Source organism: Diadema antillarum, unplaced genomic scaffold (assembly GCF_040938485.1).
Source record: "Diadema antillarum isolate AM-2024a unplaced genomic scaffold, OU_Dant_1.0 seq00001430_RagTag, whole genome shotgun sequence".
NCBI classification, from domain to species: domain Eukaryota; kingdom Metazoa; phylum Echinodermata; class Echinoidea; order Diadematoida; family Diadematidae; genus Diadema; species Diadema antillarum.
The window spans coordinates 90,485-114,000 of record NW_027272181.1 but is presented as its reverse complement, the minus strand read 5'-3'; the positions used below and the strand labels follow the sequence as shown (position 1 = coordinate 114,000).

General features: G+C 40.6%; 1 protein-coding gene across 1 annotated transcript in view; it reads right to left on the bottom strand.

Moving 5' to 3' along the window:
• Positions 1-23,516, bottom strand: part of LOC139709379 (antigen WC1.1-like) — a 46,611-nt gene that overhangs the window by 3,963 nt on the left and 19,132 nt on the right. The window contains exons 3-24 of the mRNA XM_071621341.1: positions 21,283-21,467; positions 20,685-20,852; positions 19,788-20,206; positions 19,269-19,404; positions 18,947-19,084; positions 11,781-11,923; positions 10,666-10,818; positions 9,608-9,793; positions 9,046-9,183; positions 8,569-8,656; positions 7,680-7,862; positions 7,084-7,380; positions 6,503-6,716; positions 5,816-5,943; positions 5,289-5,538; positions 4,431-4,608; positions 3,877-4,181; positions 3,225-3,496; positions 2,583-2,770; positions 1,930-2,119; positions 978-1,157; positions 79-384 (exon numbers count right to left, since the gene is read on the bottom strand). Coding sequence (XP_071477442.1) covers positions 79-384; positions 978-1,157; positions 1,930-2,119; positions 2,583-2,770; positions 3,225-3,496; positions 3,877-4,181; positions 4,431-4,608; positions 5,289-5,538; positions 5,816-5,943; positions 6,503-6,716; positions 7,084-7,380; positions 7,680-7,862; positions 8,569-8,656; positions 9,046-9,183; positions 9,608-9,793; positions 10,666-10,818; positions 11,781-11,923; positions 18,947-19,084; positions 19,269-19,404; positions 19,788-20,206; positions 20,685-20,852; positions 21,283-21,467 — 4,445 coding nt within the window. The remainder of the gene's footprint in view (positions 1-78; positions 385-977; positions 1,158-1,929; positions 2,120-2,582; positions 2,771-3,224; positions 3,497-3,876; positions 4,182-4,430; positions 4,609-5,288; positions 5,539-5,815; positions 5,944-6,502; positions 6,717-7,083; positions 7,381-7,679; positions 7,863-8,568; positions 8,657-9,045; positions 9,184-9,607; positions 9,794-10,665; positions 10,819-11,780; positions 11,924-18,946; positions 19,085-19,268; positions 19,405-19,787; positions 20,207-20,684; positions 20,853-21,282; positions 21,468-23,516) is intronic.

Genomic DNA, 23,516 nt, shown 5'->3' with positions numbered 1-23,516 from the left:
ATCGTGCGCATGCGCGCAACACATACATGGTATGACATATCCCAATCAGTTGAAGGAAGTGGGCTCTAGTGGACATACCTTCAACTACGAGGAAGGCACTGGAGCTGTTGCTGCCCTGAGTGTTGCTGATCACGCACGTGTAGTTGCCTGTGTCCTCCCTGCGTGTGCGCACCAGCTGCAGGGTGCCACTCGAGGAATAGATGCGCACGCGGCGGCTGTCCAGATCCTCCTGGGTGAGCGGCTGACCGTCCTTCAGCCAGCTGCTGGCCGTCACTCTTGGCGTGGGTACTCCCTGCGCCTTGCAGCGGAACATGGCAGGCAGTCCAATGCGGAGTGTCCTGTTGCGCGGGACTTCTTGGAAGGAAGGCAGGGTGTTTGCCACAACTGTGAGGAAAAAAAAAAACATTATGGAAGATGAAACATTCTGATTATACATGATTGTTAAATGCTTCATCTAACATATCTGAAAATGCAAGTACATTACTGGCAATTTGAAAATCGATAAAGTCACATGATTTCTTGATTTATAGCTGATTTCTTGTTCTTTCTTTAAACATAAATTGATATCCTTGAACCTAAAACATTCTCTAAATTGTTTAGATTTGCCATACTTGCTTGGTATGGATGAGAAAACTTGCACTTTTAATACCAACAACAAACTCATTACTGGAACAGGGCAGATGACAGCACAAACTATACACAACATCAAATATTCTATAGATGTAACTGATTGATTCACTCGAGGTATCCTGTGTTATCTCGAATGAATCTCAACAAACATATACTCAGTCAACATTCTATGTGGAACGTCCAAGTTCTAATCATTGAATCTCAGAGAAGGCACAGAAAACATCACATCAGGAAACAGTGAGACAACTTTGCATCACATTTGCAATCATGTACTGGCCATTGAAAAGAGGAGGCACCACAGAGGTATCTAGATTCGTATGCAGTTAGTTCAGTTTGAAGTTACCCACCTGTGCATGCAGTGCCATTGCCAACTTCACCCGGTGGACACTCCAAGCAGACAGACTGGTTTCCGTCCAGCGACACGCAGTCCACTCCACTGCTGCACGGCACCGTGTCACAGTGAGACGGGGTCACCCGTCTACATATGCTGTCCCTCTGCTGATCGTTTTCTCCACTGCATCTGATGGCTGCAGACAAGTTTTTATTTGAAAAGGAGAATGATGAAGAAATGGGCTAACAATTTGAAAAAAAAAAATCTTGGAGAACGGGCACTATGACAACCAGTAAGGCAATTAAAACACAAATCTACAGAAATACATCTTAAGTATTATTTGATAGTGTCGAAAAACAGTTTAGTATTATTACATTTCTTATTCCATATGCCTTCACACTTACTAACAGAAAAAAATACTGCAAAAGTAGGGCCTATTTCATGGAAATATTTCAATATGCTTGTTGATGATTTTGCAGAAGAGGGGTATATACATGTATCTGTACATGTGGAAATACAGTGTAGCTCCAAAAATATTTCCATAAACAGAGCCAAAAGTTTGCAAAAAAAAAATTCTCTCTGCATAATATTTCTCCTTATGCTCTTAAAAATAGATTGCTAGTTAGTTTGTTTGTTTGTATTTACAATTATGTGTATATTTACTTGCAGGAAGTGCTGCCCTGTTATGTACAAGACAATAAGATATCCAGTCAGGAAATTCATTCCTGACATCCAGAGTTGGAACAACAACACTTTTGTCCAGATATAGTAACAGAAGAATACTGACAATGCAAATTGGCACCAATGTGTCAACTCTGATGGCAGAAATAGAACCATACATCAAAGCTGATCTTCATTTAAAATGTAGCACATTTAATTGTAGATGGTCTTATGTCTAAGTTTGTGTAACTCAAACTCGAGGGGGGGGGGGGTGGGTGGGGCAGAGATCCATAAGCTGAGACACTCACCCACATCTTGGCTGTGTCCACATCCCATGCTAGGCCCCCAGTCACTGTTCCTACACTGGGACAGGCCCAACTCCCAGCCCTTACAGTCCACCCCGGACAGTAAGATGGGTGTGTCGGTGGACACGGCGGTAAACTCGCGGTTGTTGAGGACCCCCACGGCACGTCCCTGGCCCAGCTGGTGGCAAACGACCTAGAAGATCAGAAAAAGTGATGTGCTTGAGAATTTGCTTCCACAGAGAGGCATACAAATGTATGCAACAACAACACACCACACAAAGCAGACCAATTCAGTTAGCGTGTACAGCGAGGTACATGAAAACACACATGGACACAACGCATGCACAGATGTAAAAATACAACTATGATGCACACTCACATATATACGCATATATGAATATATGTCTATAGAGTATTCCTCTTACAGTGCATGCAGCAGAAGGCACGCATAAACATATATTCCAAGAATATGCAAACAAAATATTAAAATATCCTTACCATGTTCACCCATCATTTCCGTTATTTTATTAGGGTTGATCAAATGAAGCTATCACCCTTAAGCAGGTATATACATCAGATATAAACAAGGCATGAACATATATCTCAATACAGTCTTGTCCTGGCAAAATGTGACAAAATGGCGGCAAGTGTCTTACGTGTGCGTCTGCCATATCCCAGTTGTTGTTGCACACGGTGCCCCACTGGTCATTGTGAGAAATCTGCAAGATTCCCTCTCGCTCATTGGCACCCCCCATCAAGCGGATGGCCTTGATCTCTCCCAACGCTTGCAGCAAGCTGCTCAGAGGCTGGTAGCCATCAGAGCAGGATGAAACACAGGTGGAATCTGAAAGACCAAAATAATTCCTGAGTCAAGTCTAGATACAGACAGTTCTGACAAAGAAGAGTGCGTTGATATGGAAAGACAGAAGAATGCTTACTTTGAACATGTAACTTAGTCATTATCTTATTAGTATTAGTCTTTCTTTCTAAATCAAAGTTAATTCTATATCATATTGATACAATGAGCTCCTGTAAAGACAGATGCATCAAACACACACACACACACACAAACTCAAACACATATACACAGTTGTGCACTTCATCCACTGTCGATGAGTCATCATCTGGGAAGTAAACCTGCCAGTTGTCTCCTGAAAGTGCACTGATGTAACTTATCAAGCCAAAAATGTATCCAACTTCAGATGAACTGATAGCTCAAGATTGGTTAAAGGCAAGTTTTGTATATAGAAAAGAAAAGAACAGAGAAAGAATGACTTCTTAACATGTCAGCAGCATACCTTGAAGGAAGAAAGATGCCTTGCATGACTTGCACACATTGTTGACCCGGCCATTGAAGCACTCTCCACAGGCCGAGTCGCAAGGTCGGCACTCGCGGCTGTCAATGTTCCCATACTGTCCTGGGGGACATTGCGTCGTGCATGTGCCCGCATTGAGGAAGTACGGGGCAGTGCACTTGGTGCAATTGTCTCCAGAACCCCGGCAGGTCAGGCAGTTGTCTGAGCACATCATGCACTCCGAAGCATTTTGGGCATTAAGTCCTGCAAAATATCTGCATGGAAAGAAAAAGAAAAAGATACCACGTTCTGAAAAGGTTGCAAGGAAAGCAATAACTCATCCTTCACACACACTGCATAAAAGCAGCCACAACATTTTCACAATATGAAAACATCTCAAATTTTCATCAAATTGACATTATGTAAATGCTCTCGAGCTCCCATGAGAATGGTCAATGGTGACACACTAAACATCACATCAATGTCAAATTTGCGAAGGCTATGCCTGCAAATCTGTTGAATTGGATACCGAAGGCTTATCATTTGACTGCTGAAATAGATGGCGAACAAACACAAACAGGAAATTCTACAAAATCAATTTGATTTAAGTATAGATTTCCTCACAAGCTGATGAATTCCGCCAATTAGCACTCACCCATCGTCACATGTCGACACACACTTCAGCGATGTATCCTGGCCAGAACAGACTACACCTACATCCTCGTGGTTGCCACAGTCATGCACTCCAATGCCGGCGCTGTTTCTTGGGCAGTCAAGGAGCCTACTCTCATCACCGACGCATGCCAAATCGTCAAGATGGATGCTGGTTCCACTCCCGTAGTGAGCGTTGGTGCGGAATTCAATGGCATGGCCGAAGTTAAGCTGCTGGCAAACCACGTGAGCGTCTGCAAGGTCAAACTCATCATCGCAGACTGTGCCCCAGACGTTATTGACACGAATCTGCAGAAAAAATGGGAGTATTTAGAAATATAGAAAAGCCTTAGAGTCACAGTAAAATGCCACTAAAAGATTTAATAGGGAAAAATATGTACGGATGCTTGTATGATTCATCTGAAGTATGACAAAAGCTTGGGATAACATACAGCTGAATTGCCTATGGCACGGAGATTTATACAGTTCACATTGTTTATCATTAAAAAAATGTAATGAGAGAAAGGTGAGAACTCAAATTTTTCTGTTCCACCTCACCTCAACTCGCCCCTCATACGGCGTCTGGCCATCCACCAGCCGGATGTCTGGGCTACCCCGCACAGCCAGTCCATCCACGCAGGAGGAGACGCAGGTGTTTGTGTCTGTGTCGAGGTACAGGGACTGGTGGCATCTGGTACAGTGAACGGCGCTTCCCGAGCACGCAAGACACTGCTCACTGTGGGTTGAAACACATAGTTTGTAAGTCAGTCATGAAACGCCCTCTCTGACGATTGAAACAGGTCATCTCATCTGGGTATCCCCTTCTCTCGTAACAGTAGATCAGGCTGCATTTTGTCTGACTTTCTTACCCAGTCATCTCATTTCACAAATGCTTTAATCATAGGAAAATATTCCATGTGATGAAACAGATGCCCTGACATGTGTGTAAATATATGTATCCTTTTGCAGTATGAATTGAAGTATACCTCACATCTCTTCCTCTCTACATTTTCCCTGCCTTTTCCAACTCCAATGCTTTATGCCTCATAACATGTGGAAAATGTCACATATCCAGCAGTAGCACTACCTTCGGTGCAGAGAAGTTCCACAAAATGTGGCATCAACTCATCTGGGGCCTGTTTCATAAAACTTGTTATCAGTGACAACTGCCACATTTCTATGACAAATTTGCTCTCAGCCAATCAGATGCAAGGATTTCAGTAGCTTGTCACATCTATGACAACTTGTCACATCTATGACAACTTGTCACTGATGACAAGTTTTATGAAACGGGCCCCTGGACATACTTCCTGCCCCTATGCGAAGACGAGGAGCTTCAGTGACACAGAAGTAGAGTGGAGAAAATGCACCACCTTTTATGACGGCATGCCATCAACTCAATTTTGAACAACTCACCTGCATCTCTGGCACATGCCCTGGTCATCAGCGTAGGTACCGTCCTCGCAGGTCTCCCCGCAGGTAAAATCGCTTCTCCTCACCAGCCCTGGACGACATGTCAGGCAGTGCGTGGCGGTCTGGGAGCAGGTGGCACAGTTCTGGTCGCACACTCCGCAGCTGATGCCGTCCTCGTCCACATACCTGCCGTTGGTGCACTGCGACGCTTCGATGCACATGTTCGAGGTGTCTGGTCCTGAGCAAATCACACCTGGATTAAGAAGAAAGCAAAACTAGACGTAATGAAAGGATCTATGACAGACACTTAGCAGAAAATTTCCTTTAAAATTCAGACAATATATTCACACTGCCATATCACTTTCTTATTCATGTTTTAATCCATGGTACAAACTTCAAAAGCAGAGTCTTCAGTTCTAGAGTGTCCTATGTACATGGATTCAAGGATTAGAAAACATCCCCCTTTCCTATTAAAAAAAAATGACAACAAACTTACACCACCAAAAAATTATGCAAGGGTAATTACTCACCAGCAGCTTCCCAAAAGTGGCAGTCAAAACCGCTTGGCTCGCTATGTTTACATTCCAAGAGGTTGGACTCGTCTCCAGTGCACATCACATTGGACAGTAGCATGATGCTATCTCTTCTCACTGCAAATCTGATTTAAGGCAACAAGAACAGAAACAAGAAAATGATTTCACTTTATGGTATCATGAATGCCTACATACACCAAACAGTTACTTCTTGACAAAAAAGAGAGTAACTGCTTATCTCTCAATTGAGAATGGCATGGTACAGAATACAATAATAAATATGCACACAAAATATGATGAACCAACAACCATGAGTACGGTACAAGAATGCTGAAAAGTAAGATTTTCGTTCATTCAACAAACCTCCAAAAGTCTGACTTGTGCATGAGAGGCTGATCTATTCTGACATGAAAGTGAACCCCTGAAAAGACAAGAGCTTTGAAACTCACCAAGATGGTGTGTGTAATACAGATGCTAATGACTGATGAATTACATTCTCGAAGAAGAATCTGCACAGGTGCCTTTAATATTAATTCCATATGACTAAAATCAAAGCACATCTTCCACTTCCCCCTTGTTTCTTGCTGAAGAGGCAAATCTGTGACATAACACAGTAAAATGAGAGCATCGCGTTGGACAGGTAGTGTTACATCGCTACACCACCCAATCAAAATGGACACTTACTTTCCCTCGAGACTGGCCTCCAAAGCATGTCCAAACCCAAGCTGGCGGCATACCACATCGGCATCTGGCAGATCCCAGTGGTCATCGCACACAGAGCCGTAAGTGTCGCCACGTCTGATTTCCAACTGACCTTCCAGGGGCGAGGCTCCACCGACCAATCGGATGGCATTGTTCTTCATCCTGTAACCACGGCATTCGCTGACACATGTGTTGTCTGCAACAGATAAATTTAAAAACAAAGACGCACATACAGAATTATAGCAATGTATGACACGATAGCCTTGCATGCAGCCTGCAATAAGGGGTACATTTCAGTTGCATACAGTGACCAGAACATCAGCACAAAACCGAATGATAACTGTGTCTCACATAATAGATGCTGCTCTTCTACATTGGTGTGAATAAATTTGAAATATGGATAAGTTACCTTACTTTATTCAAAGGTTAACAAATTCACAATGGAAATGTATATGGGACAATTCATTTTTGTGATTTTGAAGCTCTGAATATACACAAGAAAAAAAAGAGAAAAAAACAAACCCACACATGCATCTGTAACTAGTATAGCACACATATCATACCTTGCAAGAATTTGAAGCTTTCGCAACTAGTGCAGTGAGTGGAATCTCTTTCGCAAGTTGCGCAGTTACTGCTGCATGGGACGCATTCTCCACCACTGGCATAAAAACCATCCCCGCATCCAGTCACGCACTGGTCACCACCCTTGCGGTGTGTGCCCGGCCTGCAGGCAGTGCAGACGTAGTCCGGTGTAGCCTGGCAGGCGTCACAGTTGGTGCGGCATGGGTAGCAAGAACTGTCGGTCAAGTTAGCGTAGAAACCCAGAGGGCATGTCTCCCGGCACTCTCGCATTCCAGGTCCTAATGGTCAGTGAACCAAAGCAAGACTCAATTTATCGAAACAGAAGAACAATTCATACCATTCCAAAATGAGTCATTTTTATGGTAGTATTTTTTCTTTCTTTGCATTGCTGTGTTTTGTTCTGCTCAAGAAACTTGAAATCTGAACATCAAGTAATTTGCATGCAAAGAATAAAATAATATTCTAATTAGGCTTATACAATGTAAACATTTCTCTCATCTTTTGAAAGATGATCAGAACTCCAAAAATGGTATCCTCCCTTCTAAAAATTACCCAGAATTATGTGTCTGATTGATACCTGAGCAGCGGATGCCTATATCCTGGCTGTGTTCGCAGTTATGCTCTCCCCATCCAGTGAAGTGGCAGCTCTCCAAGTTGGCCTCGAATCCCATACAGAGGATGTTGTCAAGCCAGATAGGCCCTTCTCCTGGCACTATTACTCCTGGTTGAGCATCTACTCGCAACACTCCAGTAGCGTTGCCTGCATTCATATGTAGTCAAACATCAAAAGGGACAACCGCACAAAACATAAGTTACTCTGTAAAACTGGAAATTTCGTGTGCATGAAACTTGTAAATTTTGCAAGGAGATAGGACTTGCGAAAGTAAAAGGCAAGTAAAAGGTTTTGTCTACCAAATGCATTTGTTGCCAGAGGCAATCGGCAAAAGTTTTATGCCATGAATTTTTTCTGAATTTACAGTACAGGACGACTATAGTCTAACACCAGCAGCATCATTATCACATCAGCTGACATCATGTATTCATGTGATGACGTGGACAGCAAAGTGCAACCATGGGGTCATGGAATCTTATTCATGCAAATCACACAACCATTTACCATCTCATTTGTAGGTACGGTATGACAAAAGTTCTGAACACATAGCAGACATTAACTTAGGCTGAAATAATGTTCAAACATGCAAAACTGACTTGGTATTTAATCATACAACTCTTTACACGGTATTTCTATCTCATGACCTGACGTGAACTGCAAGAACCAATTAACAGGTACTTTTAAACAGATTACAAGGTTGTGCTGTTAAGGAAATGATATGCAAGTAGGCAACATTCCAAGCCACAATCAGTATTACTGTGGGTCAAACTTGACACCTTGCTAGAATGCCTTGCTGTGGGACTTCCACATATGAGAGGCAAAATGGACATCTACCCGTCTTTTGATTACTCACCGAGACCCAGTGCTCTGCAGGCCACCTGGGCAGCTTCCTTGTCAAAATGATCAGCACAGACGGTGCCCCACTGATTGTCGTGGAAGATCTGGGGGATAACCATCAGGGCAATTAAAAAATCAAGTCTCTGTTTTGTCACAAGCACTTAACTGCACCGTTTACTTAATACAGTTTCAAATCCTACTGCTACTACTTCTACAGTATTTCTGCTCTGAATTAAGAAGCAGGTACATTAATATGGTCAATATCTCCCTTTTCAAAGCTTTTCTCTTAAACTCCATTGGAGGTGGATCACAATTTGTGCGCCACAGAATCTGTCAGAAACTTACATCCACTAACCATATTGTAATTAACCATCAGAACTACGACAATTCTGGGGCAGGGTGGGGCTATGCCAGAGTGGAACCTTCATTTTGCATGGATGTAAAACCCCACTGATCCCATTGGGGTATACTTCTTTGGACAGTGATGGTTTACCTCAAGACGTCCTTCCAAATGGTTCCTGCCGCCAACGAGGCGACTTGTCTGTTGCAGGTCACTGCTACCAGCCTCCACCATGGCAGCCACTCCGGTTGAACAGCGCTCCACACACACTCCGGTTGCTGGATCCAGGATCTAGCGAATTAAGAACACACAAGGATACAAAATGTGACATTTTGCCATTTCGGGATCTTTTATTTTTTTTCTTCCCCCACAGGATGTTCTGTCTCACAAGAAAATAGGACAGATCCTTGCATGTTACCTGTTAACATGTGATTCTTTTCTGGCACCCACTTCCAACATGATTCAGAGTTAATTTGTTTCTTTGCTGCACATCATCATTTGTGAGAGAATGGACACTAGGCCTAAATCTATCACAAATTAACACTGCCTCTCACATCACGCTTGCGCTATATTTCAATTGTGATTGTGCTCAAAGAAACGCAGAAGCGATCTTGACATAAAAAAGCCAAGCCAATCAAATATGGCGCAGCCGCAGGGCTTTTAAGTAGGCTACTCCCACCCATTTCCCGAGACCGAGCAGTTGTCAGACCCTCACCTTTGGGGGTGAACAGGAAGTGCATTTGACACCATTTGGGTCAAAGGTGCAATTCAAACAGCTGGTGTCACATCGTTGGCAAGTGTTCATGCCTGGGTGGCCGTACATTGCTGTTCCGCAGTCACTCACACATGTGTCGTCCCTGAGAAACATATCTGGCTGACAGCTGGTCACACAGGTAGAATTCTGATCGAACACAAGATTTGAAAAATATCATAAATCAATCACTTAAAAGAAACTTGTACATCTGAAAATTCAGTTTTGCGATTTATACAGCACATATCATTCTTTTTATCTATCATTCAATCTATCTATATAATATACATACGCCATCAATACTTATATTATATTGGATGGCCATGAATGGGATACCAGGGAATATTGCACGAGTTAGGGCCAATATTGCATGAATCGAAGATGAGTGCAATATTGAACCCAACGAGTGCAATATTCCCTGGTATTCCATGAATCAAGGCCATCCAATATAATTATTATCATCTATACAATCAAGCAGAGCAAGCATAAACTGCACAAAATTACCCGGCTTCTACTCGTCTTGGAAGTTGACTCGGCAGTCACATCCCAGCGCTGAAAAGGGGAAGCCCCTAAAACTGCGTATGAAACAAACAACTAGCAAGATGTTTGCGCGCTCGTGAATTGTAACAAAATGACGCGCACTAGTAGCAAGCGTTTGCGCATTCAGCAAGCGCTCGCGCGATAGATGAGACAGAATTGAATATGGTGTGATCTTGAACAGCAAGTAACAACGGTAGCCTATGGGGAATTAATACGTTGGCCTATGCGTTTCGTTCAATATGCTCTGATATTGAACGGTAAAAATTGAGCGGACTACAATACGCGTTTTTAATGCGCCGCTAAAACGTCCCATATAGATGATAATGAGATATATTGCATAAAATTCACTCAACTTGTAGCAAATTTTAAATGGCCCTTATCTCGACTGAAAACATTCCTACCTTCAAAAGGTAGCTAGATAATTTAGGATATTATTTTCCTAGTGAAGTTGCAGATATAGCGGTTCTTCTGCAGTGACATACCCTCATGAATTTTCCCTGCGGACACGTGAGGCAGATGTTGTTCCTATTGCCATTTGCACAGGAGCCACACGCATGCAGGTCGCAGGCTTCACACTGCCAGGTCAATGTGTTCCCAAAGTCAGAGCCAGAGCAACTTTCAACGCATGTCGAACCCTGTTGCAAGAATGAGAATTAATCATTTTCATCAAAGTTCCGTCATCATACTTCTTTCCACACATGCACAAACACAAACACACAAAACAAATGGCAATCTTTTACTGAAGGATAAGAAATCATTCCAGAGACAATCATAATAGTTAAAACCAACATTATAAAAAAAAATCAAGTGGTTGCTCATTATCTCCTCCATACTAAGATAAGATAAATAAGATACTTGTGAAACATCATCTTTTTTTTTCACGAGCATTTGCAAAGTTGCTTCCCTGAACTCACAGGAATTATGCAGAGCATGAAATCTAAGTACATTTTAGGAGTACCAGTATTTCTCCTGGGTGGGTCAGTCACACTTTGCAATCAATGAACCACGGTCTTATTTCCTGTCAAATTCTCGGAAAGCTTACTATTCCTCCAGCACACACAGATGGCCCAGTTTTTGTTTTTCTTTCCATATATTAACATTTTGTTGTTTTTTTGTCAGCATTGTTGTTTGAAGTGTAACTTTACCTCATATCTATTCCTTTCACGTCATTGTTTATCATGTACGTGGTGCGGCATGAATTGAGATGAGGAAATTCCAGATAGGACAAACAGATGCAGCTGTCGTCACAGCTGAATATTGATTTCAGCACTATCAATAAATGGGTGAGGCCAAGTGTTGTATTTCGTCAAACTGAATCGTGAACAGCAAGACCTCTGATTTAATTGGCTTTGACGTTTATACGTAATCTAAAACTTTTCCAGTTTGCTACCATTTCGATTACTTTAAAAAATGGTCCCTTTTTGAAACCATTCTGCATAATGCAGTTTATTGCATTCTTGCCATCCTGGACTGTTGTTGTTGTTGTTGTTTTTTAAATCACTGCACGATCGTCAAGGGTTGGCTATCAGATATGACAAGTCATACTAAACAAGATTATAAATTTAGCCCGCTGAGCTATATAAATTCTGACACTTGCCTGCAAAAAGGTGTTTGGTTTGCATGCCATGCAGTGGTCTGGCGAACCAGCACACTCTAGGCAGGAAGCACTGCAGAGGGCGCAAGTCGACTCCTGGGCGAAATATCCCCTCTCGCAGCTGGCAAGACATGCACCTGTCGCTCCTGCAAAATACAACAGATTTGGGGCATGGAAGGGATAAGAGAAAGAGGGAGAGACAGAGAGTGAGAGATAGATAGATTTTACATAGAGAGACAGACAGATATAAAGAGAGAGAAGAGAGGGAGGGGAAGAGATAGATAGATCAATAGATAGAGATATAAAGAGAGAGAAGAGAGAGAGGGGGGGGGTAGAGATAGATAGATAGGTAGATAGATTGATAGATAGAGAGGGAGAGATAGACAGAGATAATGAGAGGGAAAGTGGCGAGAGAGATAGATAAAGAGCAAGATAAAGAGAGAGAGAGAGAGGAGGGAAAAAGAGGAGAAACAGACAGAAAGATAGGTAGATATATAGAAAGATCTGTTATTAGTACTTTGCGTTCAATTAGCAAAAATATTTACAAAAAATTGAATTCAGTCCAATTCGAAGCTGAGGATTATTGCATGCCTGAGAACATGGAGTGAAAAGATTAATCAATGCTTAATTGTCCAGTTTCATTTGATATGAATGAGTTATCTGAATCGATCATTTAACACAGAAATGACACAAGAGTATAAAAGGTATGTTCTAATATCATTTCTCACATCAGAGCTGACCACACTCATACCACAAATACAAGCAATATATGTCTATTATATAATGGTTATGGTTGAGAGCACTATGAAAGAAAAATATTTTGACAGACACATTCCAGAGCCACTGTTAAATACTTGCTAGTACAAAAACAAAACAAAAACAAAACAAAAATAAAAAACAACAAACAAAACAGACAAAAAAATCTAATTCCACAGAAATGAAACCATCATTGCAGAACACCATATATGAATATGAAATGAATATACAGGCATGTAATACAAGGAGGTCAGATGTATAAAGTGCCTACATACTTATGAAAAAAAAAAGAATGACAAATGTTTCCATATTGTTACCATTCTTCACATTCAAAATAAATGAGACTATCAATTTCTTGCAATGGCTATCATGCTGTTTGTGCATGTGCAGTGGGCGCTACAGTGCATAAATTCGTGCATCTGATCATGCAGTGTTTAGTTTGTGTGAACATCAAAAAATCTCTTTGCAGTGGGTTTTCATTCACTCACAGCCCACATCTCAGGAAATTAAGATGCTGTTTAAAGATTTCATCAATCGAATTCATTGCATAACCCAGACTGATTAATTCGCTATGCTGGCAGATCCTTGCATTACAGTCTCCTTTGCAAAAGATTAGCTCCTCTAAATTAAGAACGAACATTCTGAATCAACCGCGACAACTACCACGATGCGGAGTGATCAAAATCAACCTTACGCCACGGAGTAGAATAACATTATGATGCAAGCATGATGCAAGAAGAAGTACAAGCACCTTCTAATAGCTGTCATATTCAGCCCAGTTTAAATTTCATCTTCAAAATAATGACCATCCAATTCCATAATTCTCTCTCTACAAAATAAAACTGTCATATCTCATTTCAAATTATATGTACACCACATACAGCTGTACCTCCTTTTATTTGTTGACTATTTATGGCACATGAATTTCATTGCCATCTATTCAAGCTGAGTAGCAGCCTCCCTCATTTCCATATTATTCAGACACTACAATGCTACGAGGCTCTGAAAGGATTTCTAGTTAAGTTTTTTTTCTTCGAAAAAAAACCCCCCAAACCATATTGCCAATTGTCTGGCTATGTATATCTATTGCAGTGTTTGTAAATCAAGCAAAAGGTTACGCTGTCTGTAGATTCTCGCAACCCCCCCCCCCTCCCCCACCAGATCAACCTTGTCTCATTTGATACGAATTGTGATTGGCCAAAGGGAATGGGAGGCACAGCAGGGCACCGAATCATATCAACCGTGATATCCTTGGCATATATGGCATGTCACACCCACTCTAGTGGCATCTCTGAATGGGAGCTTGGCTACCCACGGTTTCTATTCTATTGGCTTGGCATGCGCCGCCGCCTTGTATACAAACACAGTGTGTGTAACGAGTCTGAGAAGGTGACATTCATGCTTTGTGTGGTCCAGAGAACTCTGGGTGAACTCTCTCCATCTCTCGCCCCACAACGTAGAATCCATAGTCTTCATTTGGGAGGCGGGAAGTGTGGTTTGGCTACAGGCTGGTTGCATCATGGAGCTGCAACCATGGAGGTATAAACTTGCACTTGGCAAACTGCCTAGAACCTCAATACTGCTACAATACAGTAGCTCCATGGTTGCATCATGCTCAGAATCCATCCCAGAATCCATGGTTGCATGCCGGTATGCAAAGAATGTAGTTCAAATTCTTTATCCTTGTGCTTCAGACAGAGTGTAACAAATAATACAGTAACATGGCTTTGTCTTTGTTTTTCTTTTGTTTTAGTTTCCTCCTGTTTTGTTTTTGTTTTAGTTTTCTGTTTTGTTTTGTTTTTGCCTGTCACTGTGTGACAGTTTCAACATGACATTTTCTGTATCACTTTTGGTTGATATCGTTCACCAACATGACTACTTTTGATCATCCCTGGATTTGTATCAACATACTGCAGTGGTATGTATTTATAGTAGCAAGCTGGGAATCGTTGCAGATTATACCAAAAAAAAAAAAAATAACACAGAAGAACCCAATTCCAAAGTATGTATAATTAGTAATGTAGTCTTTGCAATGTGCACATCTCAAGCTTCAGATCCCAATTCAAAGATACTGCTTCCTTCAGGGATTTTACTTAGCTTGTTTGCACCATGTGCTTATAAAATCCTCAGCAGGGCACATACAGTAAACCCTTCAAGATTTTATTCACATGACTTCTGAAATACCATCCAGTTGCTGCATTATTCATTTCTGACAGACTGCATACATTGTAATTGATCTTCCACATTCATCAACAACTCAATTACATTTTCTGAGACAATTAACATACGCATATAGCATGTAGTTGTTTTTCCAATTACCTGTACCTAAAACACTGGTTCACTGTATTGTTCTAAGACTTTGTGCACGAAGGAAGAAACATAAAGCAACTTCCTAGTCTGTGGTATAATTTTAATATGTATGCAAGTTCCTATGAATGTTCTTCAAAATCTGTTTCGCTTTCCTGTTGCAGCTGAAAGTTTGGTAGTTGAGGAATGGCAATACTCAACTCAGCAGGGATTCCTCAATACTTGAGTAGGTCACCAGGACTCATATGATGACACACATATGTTCAGGACTTCACAATTAATTTCTAATGAGCCTGGTCTACTGCTTGACCTCTTGATGAGAAATGCATATTTAAGAAAACCACGTGTCTGCAAAAGCAGACGATTCAAATGCTCAACTTTGCATGAATCCTGTACCCATGTTCATTGTGGCTCAAGCTGTGTGTGAGTTCCAGGAAACATTACATTGTCCGAGTTCCATTTCCTTCAATGAGCTAATATCACTCTGGGATGATGAATATGTTCAGTCTGCCCTCTTTGAAAGTCAGATCAGGTGCACAGTAACACACACGGGGACACAGAAACGGAAGTATTGATCAATGATTTCTTCTGAAGGGGACAAAGAAAATCAGCAAGCAAATGGATTCATGCTCATTCAATACAAAAGAGAAAGCAACAAAGAGGCACTTGAAATTGCGGTCAAACTTGTGAGGCGCAGGGTCTTTGTCCGTCTGGGCTTTTGTGTCTTTTATTGGCTTGCTGGATTAAAATCCTTACATTCCTCCCTCTCCTATTCCACAAAAAAGAAGAAGAAGAAGAAAATCTCTCCACACATAGTATCCCACTTCCGTTCTCTCTTCTCTATCTCTCTCCAATGAATTACACATTTTCATAGAAATCTGTTTCTGTGTAAGAGTGAGTGTGTTTTTTTTTCAACTGATCATCAACTTGCACACACACACATACACACACACAAACGGATCTCTCCTAAAAGCTTCCAGCTCTTATCTCTGGAAAACTTCCATTTCCCTTGGTCAAACACTACAAAGTATAATATGCAATATCGCTCTCATGGACAAGGAGAAATATAATATGCAGGTATTCCAGGCTGACCACATGACGGTGCACTTATTTTGTTTGCCTCTGCAATTCCTTTTGTTTATCTTTTCTTTCTACCCTGAGTAGACAAGTGAAGGTTTTTTTTTTTCATTTTATATCTACCTGTGGAGGTCATGATGTTCAAATAGCTAAGTAAAGAACAAAACCACTTATGTGCAAACTTACAATTCTCACGCAAAATGTTGAGTGTATCTTTAACCACAAAACAAAAACAAACAGTAAGCCTTATACATGCATTCCACGTTCAGAAGTGAGCTGACACTTGAGTAATGTGTACATGCAAACAAAAAGCTGACAATAACACCAACAAAAGTAAGCACATACGTCACATGCAACATGCCAATCATGAAGTAAGAGAGGGATTAAATACCAATGCATTGGTAATGTGAGAGGATGTAAGACTTGAAGCTATACATAGGTGAAGCCAAATGGATGGACTGTATTATGGCTTATTACCATAGAATCTTGATCCTGTGCCAATTAAATTGGGTGGTGGGGTTTAAAGTCGCGCCCAAAACGATGGAGGAATGTATACATTGATTGTGTCTACAGAGGAAGTAGTTGTCAAAGCGATCAGGCCTATTCATTGCTCGGATTCGCTTGGGAGAGCAGTCACAAAGAATGCCTCTCGCTTCCATGGGTGACAGACAGACCTTGCATAGCTCTGCAGTGGACCCTATGAAAAGAAAATTCTCACACCCAATGTCCACGATTCTTTGCATGTGACACTTTTTTGTCTTGTTTTGTTTTGTTTTTTTCATCTGCTGCTGCTGCTGGTAGATATCATCAAAACTCTGCCTTACTTCAAGGGATAGCAGCTTTTGTTTTTATCACAAAAACTTGTCATCTGATGAGTTCTGGGCCCCGTTTTATCAAAAGATATAATCGATTATAAATTTCCTTACGACAGAGGCTGCCATACACTTATGATAGATATTAACTACATAATCAATTATAACTCTCATAAAACAGGGCCCTGGTTATTGAAACATTTTGGCACACACAGTAATACATATTTGAATGAATTTCACTGGCTAGTTATTCCATAACATATTGTTAGTCCCGTTACTACACTTTTCTGTTAGTCTGTGTTAGAGATTACTGCCCATTTAACCTACAAAGCATATGCATGTGGGCAATTCCGCGGTTAGTAACGTTACATTTGAACAAATTTAGATATTTGTTTTTACTACTAAATTACCATTTATTCATTTCAAGCCAATATTATGTCAAAAACATGTTCATCATTCCCAGGTTTATGATACAGAAAAGAATGAATACAATCCAAGAAATAATAGCATTGCTATGGCAACTTAAAGGGCTGGTTAGTAACGTTACGAAAAAAGGACATGACAAAAAATTCAATGTCTTGTGACAAAAAGTGTCCAAAAATTCAAGTTACTTCAAACAAAGTGTTGCATTAATTTCAATTATTGCATCATGACAAATGTTCACACAATGTTTTTTAGCAGTTTGACCAATAATTTCTTAGCTAGACCCCCAAAAGCATGGTTAGTAACGTTACGGTTAGTAACGTTACATTTGTCCGGAGTAATTCCGCAGGTCATTTCACCCTTTTGTAATTGACAAAATGTCACATGACTTCTGGAGTATTTAAATGTATTCATCTTTTATCCTTTAGCAAAACTTTGAGGAAAAAATTTCAAAGGAACCCACTGTAATTTGCATTTAAGTGAATTTCAGCATCCCCAGTCCCACATGTACATTTTAAATGATGGTTTTAGATCTCGCGAAATCAATCAATACGAAAGATAAAATCTACTGAATTTGAAAGACCTTAATGATTGGTGAACATCTATGACATTAGTTGATACCTAGATTAAAGAGTAAGATAAAGAGGCACATTTCTTTTATCCATGTCATGTCCACCTAACTGCGGAATTGCCCATGTGCACTTTAGCATATAACTGTCAAGATATTTCTGTCAAAATGCGAGATGAGGCCACACAATTAGCAGTTTCCAAATTTATGTTTACAGGGTTAGTAGCCACAACTCACCATGCTGAACAGGGCTCCTGCTCACTGCAGGAATTTCATTAAGAACTGTTGGAAAAATGTGATTGGTGGAAAATGATGAGCCCTGATTGACGAAATAGTTGATCAGGGAATCAACCTGTCAGATATTTCAAACAAGAATGCCTTCTCTACTGCAGGCACTTTAAAAGCCAGTGTCTTTAATTAGAATTTTGCTGCAAGTTTTACTTGATACATTTGGACATCATATCATTTTGATTCCAAACAATGTGCTAATCAAGTCACTATAAATACATTTATTGTCATTTTCATACATTTTTTGAAAACTCTGTTTCTTTTTTTATGAGCTATGTCTGCACTGAGTGCTATGAAATGCAAGTTGCTGTGATGTATGTCTGCAAAGTCAAAAAGATCAACATGATGTCCCATTTACTATACAGAAATGAATGGAGCATGGGAAGCACATCAAGCAAGGTAACATCAAATTAGGCACAGCAAACTCGAGAATGGTGTTACAGTACAAACAATGTGTCACAGCATTTCATGCATGCAGAAACATGGACATGGAACATGAAAGAAGAACAAACAAACAAAAATACATCTATCCCAGAAAAACTACAAGATGGATTTCCCTCTGCCTTAGCCAGTGCTGACTGTTTTGTTACTATAATTAAATGCATTATACTATTCTTTAAATTCTCATTGTCACCATATATTTCATCTCAATCATTACACTATTTTCATGTATCATTTTCATGAATATTGTCACATCATTACTGATCATCATCATCATCATCACCACCATCATCATCATCAGTCATCATCAACATTATCAGAAGTCACTGAACAAAAAAAAAATGTTCAATATGGCCTATCATGACCCTACTTCACCATCAACATGTATGTCCTATCATCCTTGTCACACCCAATACTCCTCAGCTATCTCTAAACAGCAAGAGCCTTTATTACTTTCACCATCACACACCCATTACCAATCCACTCTCCAAACTTACCAATTGCTGAGGTTCCTGAGCACTGCACTCCGGCGTCCTCGTGATGGTTGCAATCGTTTTCGCCGAAGGGACTCTGTGCGCAGTTGACAAGCTCCGACTCTGTGCCGTTGCATTTCAGATCGTCTATGAGAATTTTGCCTGCAGATGAGGGAATATAATTTTATAAAGTTTAAAAGTGGTTGCTTTGTAAAATCACAAATGTCATTTTTTCTTCAAATCATTGCTAGTGAATGTTTGGTGTGACAAACTAAACAAATCATGATCTGAGAAGAGTAAAAGTTTTAATAATTGGCTGTTGTCCATAGAATTCTGATTTTCTTACCTGTGCCTGGACCAAAGCCTGGTGACCTAACAGCCATCACGGCCGGGCCATATCCCAGCTGTCTGCAGATCACCGTGGCTGCATGGAAGTCAAAGTTATCATCACATACTGTGCCCCAATCTCCGTTCACAAAAACCTATAGTATAGAGGGAATGAACATTGGAATTGTGAATATACAAGTTGAATCAAATTGTCAAATGATGAAAGACACTACAGCTCTCATAAAAAACTTTTTTTGTTTGTTTGTTTTTGTTTTTGTTGTTGTTGTTGTTTTTTTTTTTTGGTCAGCACAGCTTGCATTTCTAGTCATGATCCAGTGTCATGTGATGTAGAACATCCTATAATAGATTTCCTTGTGCTGTTATTTCGTATTTCATGAGTAAAATTGGTAAAATATACTGCTTGCAAAGCTTCCACAAACATCAAACTAAAGGTTTTGCTCGGGCTACTAGAACTAGAACACATCTATACAAACTTAGTATTATCAAAGAAGAGGAAATTTGAAACAGATCATCTCACCTCCACACGTCCTTCGTACGGCGTCGTACCGTCTACAATACGAATAGCGAGTTTTTTCGAGAGCAGCGGGGCTGGGCAGCTTGAAATGCATCTTCCGTTTGACAGGAACGTGTTGTCGGGACAGCTCGTGCAGGCATCATCCCGATCGCCGTCCCCGCAGTTCTTGCAGTACGGGCTGCACGGCTCGCACGTGCGTGTTCTCGAATAGCCATAGAAACCGATACCGCAGTCTTCAACGCACCGATCGTTAAGCAGGTAGCGCGGCGCGTCGCACGACAAACAGTTGTCGGCGCGCTCCGCACAGGTGTTGCACTCCGGGTCGCAGAGCTCGCATTGGTTGGTTCCGGGCACCTGATAGTAGCCATCCCCGCATGACTTCACGCACATGCGCGTCACGTCAGGACCAGAACAACGCACTCCTGGGGAATTATATGAATAAGTTTCAATTTCAATTTCAATTTCCATCAGTATCAGTCCATATGCGTTTAAGTTTTACAAGTTTACACAACTATGCGCCAATTTATTTGATACAAGACATATATCACAAGAAAAACGAAAATGGAGAGACATTTAACCTTCATGCATCTATTCATTTTATTAAGAAATGGGTATAGAAAGCACACGAGTGGGGCAAATATATATATATATATATACTTCTCTTCTTTTTTTTTTAAGGATGGAGACACAAATGAAACCTATGATCATCACGCGATCATCTCACCTATCCACACACAAATAGCTATCGTGCATCACTTTATGAGCATATCTCTTTCTCTGCAGGCATACTAATCAATCACAACATACAAGTGTATACATTTTTGCTTTCATCAGGAATTGATTGTGTTAATGTTTGTACAATGATCTGCTTAATTATCAAAGTTTAAGTATGTAACTTACCTGCATCCTCGAAGTGGCCACACATGTTTGTGTACCACTGACTATGGGTACATGACCGAATGTTGGACTCGTCCCCGCTGCACCTGACGTTGTCAAGCAGGATCGGGGTGCGGACAGACACAGGTTCGAATCCCGCCTCCAGTGCATTGACTGCCTCCAGCGCTTGGCCTTGACCAACAAAGATACAGAAGTCCATATTCAATTTGATGGGCATACCATTTTATTACATGAACGTATATAAAATTAACAGTTGTAACATTAAGAAAACGGCACCGGAATATACATCCCTATTTTGCTTTTTCTTTTTTTTTTTTGTACTTTGTACTTTGTACTTTGTACTTTTTTTTTGTCAGCTGGATTACATTTTTTTTCATATATCATTTGAGATTCAAAGGTAGGTAAAACATCATTACCATAGGAAATATGTAAAAGGACAGAAAAACAGGATGGGTTCTGGATTATCTCAATTTCAACAATAACTGTTATGATGTGCTTATGTTTAGGCCTGCGATTAATTCTGACTGAAGTTCACAGCTATACGTTATTTCTTCATCCACCATTAAGCTTGAAAGCCATTATACTCGTACGTATCGCATACCTAGCTCAAGTTCGGCACAGACAACATGGGCAGCATTGATATTCCAGCCGTCGTCGCATATGGTTCCGTACACCCCGTCGTGCAAGATCTCGACGACACCCTCGAAGCTATTTCGGCCTCCGGACAGGCGAATGCGACCACGGGCGGGTCCCCGAGAGAGAAGTGACCCGCAATCAGTCTCACATCTGGCGATACGCAAGAAGCGATAAACCAACATACTTTGACATTACCCCAGTTTCAATAATCACGAGGAAAAGAATATTTTGGCTGACACATCAACCAACTTCTGGAAATCAATATTTGGATGTCTTATTTCTAGTTACTTTTTAATTCCGGACGAAATTAGGTATTCACATCTTCATCAATAGCCGATTTCATTTCGATGTCGTTGCCGCTTTTTAGCATAATCTACAGTCCATTGTAGAGCAAAATATTGTGTTGGTTTTTTTTTTTCATCGCAAAAATAAATGTTCTCTTATTCGACAGTAGCGCACGGATTCGTCCAAGTCGTGTCCTGTATTCTTAAAGTTAATGGGACAAAATTTCCAAAAATTCAAACTTGTGTGTTAAACTCGGTATTGTCGTCAACAAAACCTGGATAGACTGTAATGTCATTGGGCATCATTTCATCTGTAGATAACTTGGTAGTGATTAATGATCCGTGGATCGTTTTCTGCTGGAACATGAATTCCGGTTTCAAGTTTTTCCTTTTTTTATCTCTTTCCTGATAATGAGATGATTTATATAGATCATATTGCATACATCGTCTGTTTTCGGCATGTTCCATTTGTAAGGCAGACAAGTTTCCCATACGCATGTCTGCAAAGTAAACATTCACGCACGTGTGCTATGTATTGACATATCAAAAGAAAGAAAAACATTGATCCAAACAAAAAATAAAATAATGTGGCAACTCATCGAGTTAAGAATGAGATTGACGGTGGAGCTGTTCTGTATTTGTATCATGCATGAATAGAGCTGTGTCTTGTATGCTTTGTAAGGAATCGGATAGAATTAGCTCAGCATGAATGTAGCATGTCTGGTCGAGTATGGCTATGGCTTTCCGCCAGAGTAGGTCTACATAATGAAACAAAACACACACATGGAGACAGAAAAACAAAGGCAATCACGCGAATCACGATCCTAAACTGGTTTTATCTGGAATTTACAAGCTGTGGTAAACCTTTCAATTTGGAAATCCATTTGATTTAAGGCCCATACCATGATTTAACCAAGCATTTTTACAACTTAGGAATAGGCTTGTTGCCATTTTCCCAGAAATAATGAGAGCACTGATTCAGATTTTTTTTTTAGAGCGCAATTAATATCTAGTTATTCTGATCCTAAACGTCCGTAACTGTCAACCTATATATGTTTTCTATGTATCTACGTAATTATGAGCAGGACGATGTGTTCCTCTCACTCTAAATAAGACGTCCACCATTTCCTTATCTGCCAACAAACAAAACAACAACAAACAACAAACATCAATACGACTATTGATGCGTTGTTTGCTTGAAGTGTTACAGTTGTTGCCTCATTTTCACTATATAAGAGTATGACTCTGTCATAAAACCTCCCGATGAGAAATCAATCTGACTATAATAATTGACGATTATAATTATTACATGCCTTAAGCACCAGGGCTCACATTAATTCTATCAATCAAAATTAGGGGATTCTAAAGAGCGATCAAAGAGAAACTCGTGGGTTGAATGCCGCATCTCTATAATGGGCAAATATAAGTCCTGAATTAGGAAGATTGTTATTAATCTTTTATATGGACATGAAATGATATCCGAGTTGTCGGGAAGTCTACTGTAGAATCGGGGAAATTTGGCCCAGCCCTGCAGCACTAATTTTCCGGAAAGAGTTCGGGGATTTCGTTCATTTTGATAGTGGATGGCATGATCTAATTTTACGACAGCTATATATGGTCATCCCAACGCTATATGCGTCAACTTGAGACAACAACAAAGGAAGGGGTGATCTCTTTCGGAGGACTACTTTGGTGTCTAAACAGCCTCAGGGTTTTTTCTTCACTCTATTACGTTTCCTTTAACTGAGACTAACCGGATGACCTCATTTTTACCCCTTGGTCATTGTACTGAGTCCATGAACGTGACCTGAGCCGCGGGTGGGGTAGCGTGAGAAGACCTGATGGGGCGGGTGTGAAATTAGTTCTCGTGCAGATGTGAAAAACGACCTCGGCAATGTGGGTCAGTTGCGTCAGG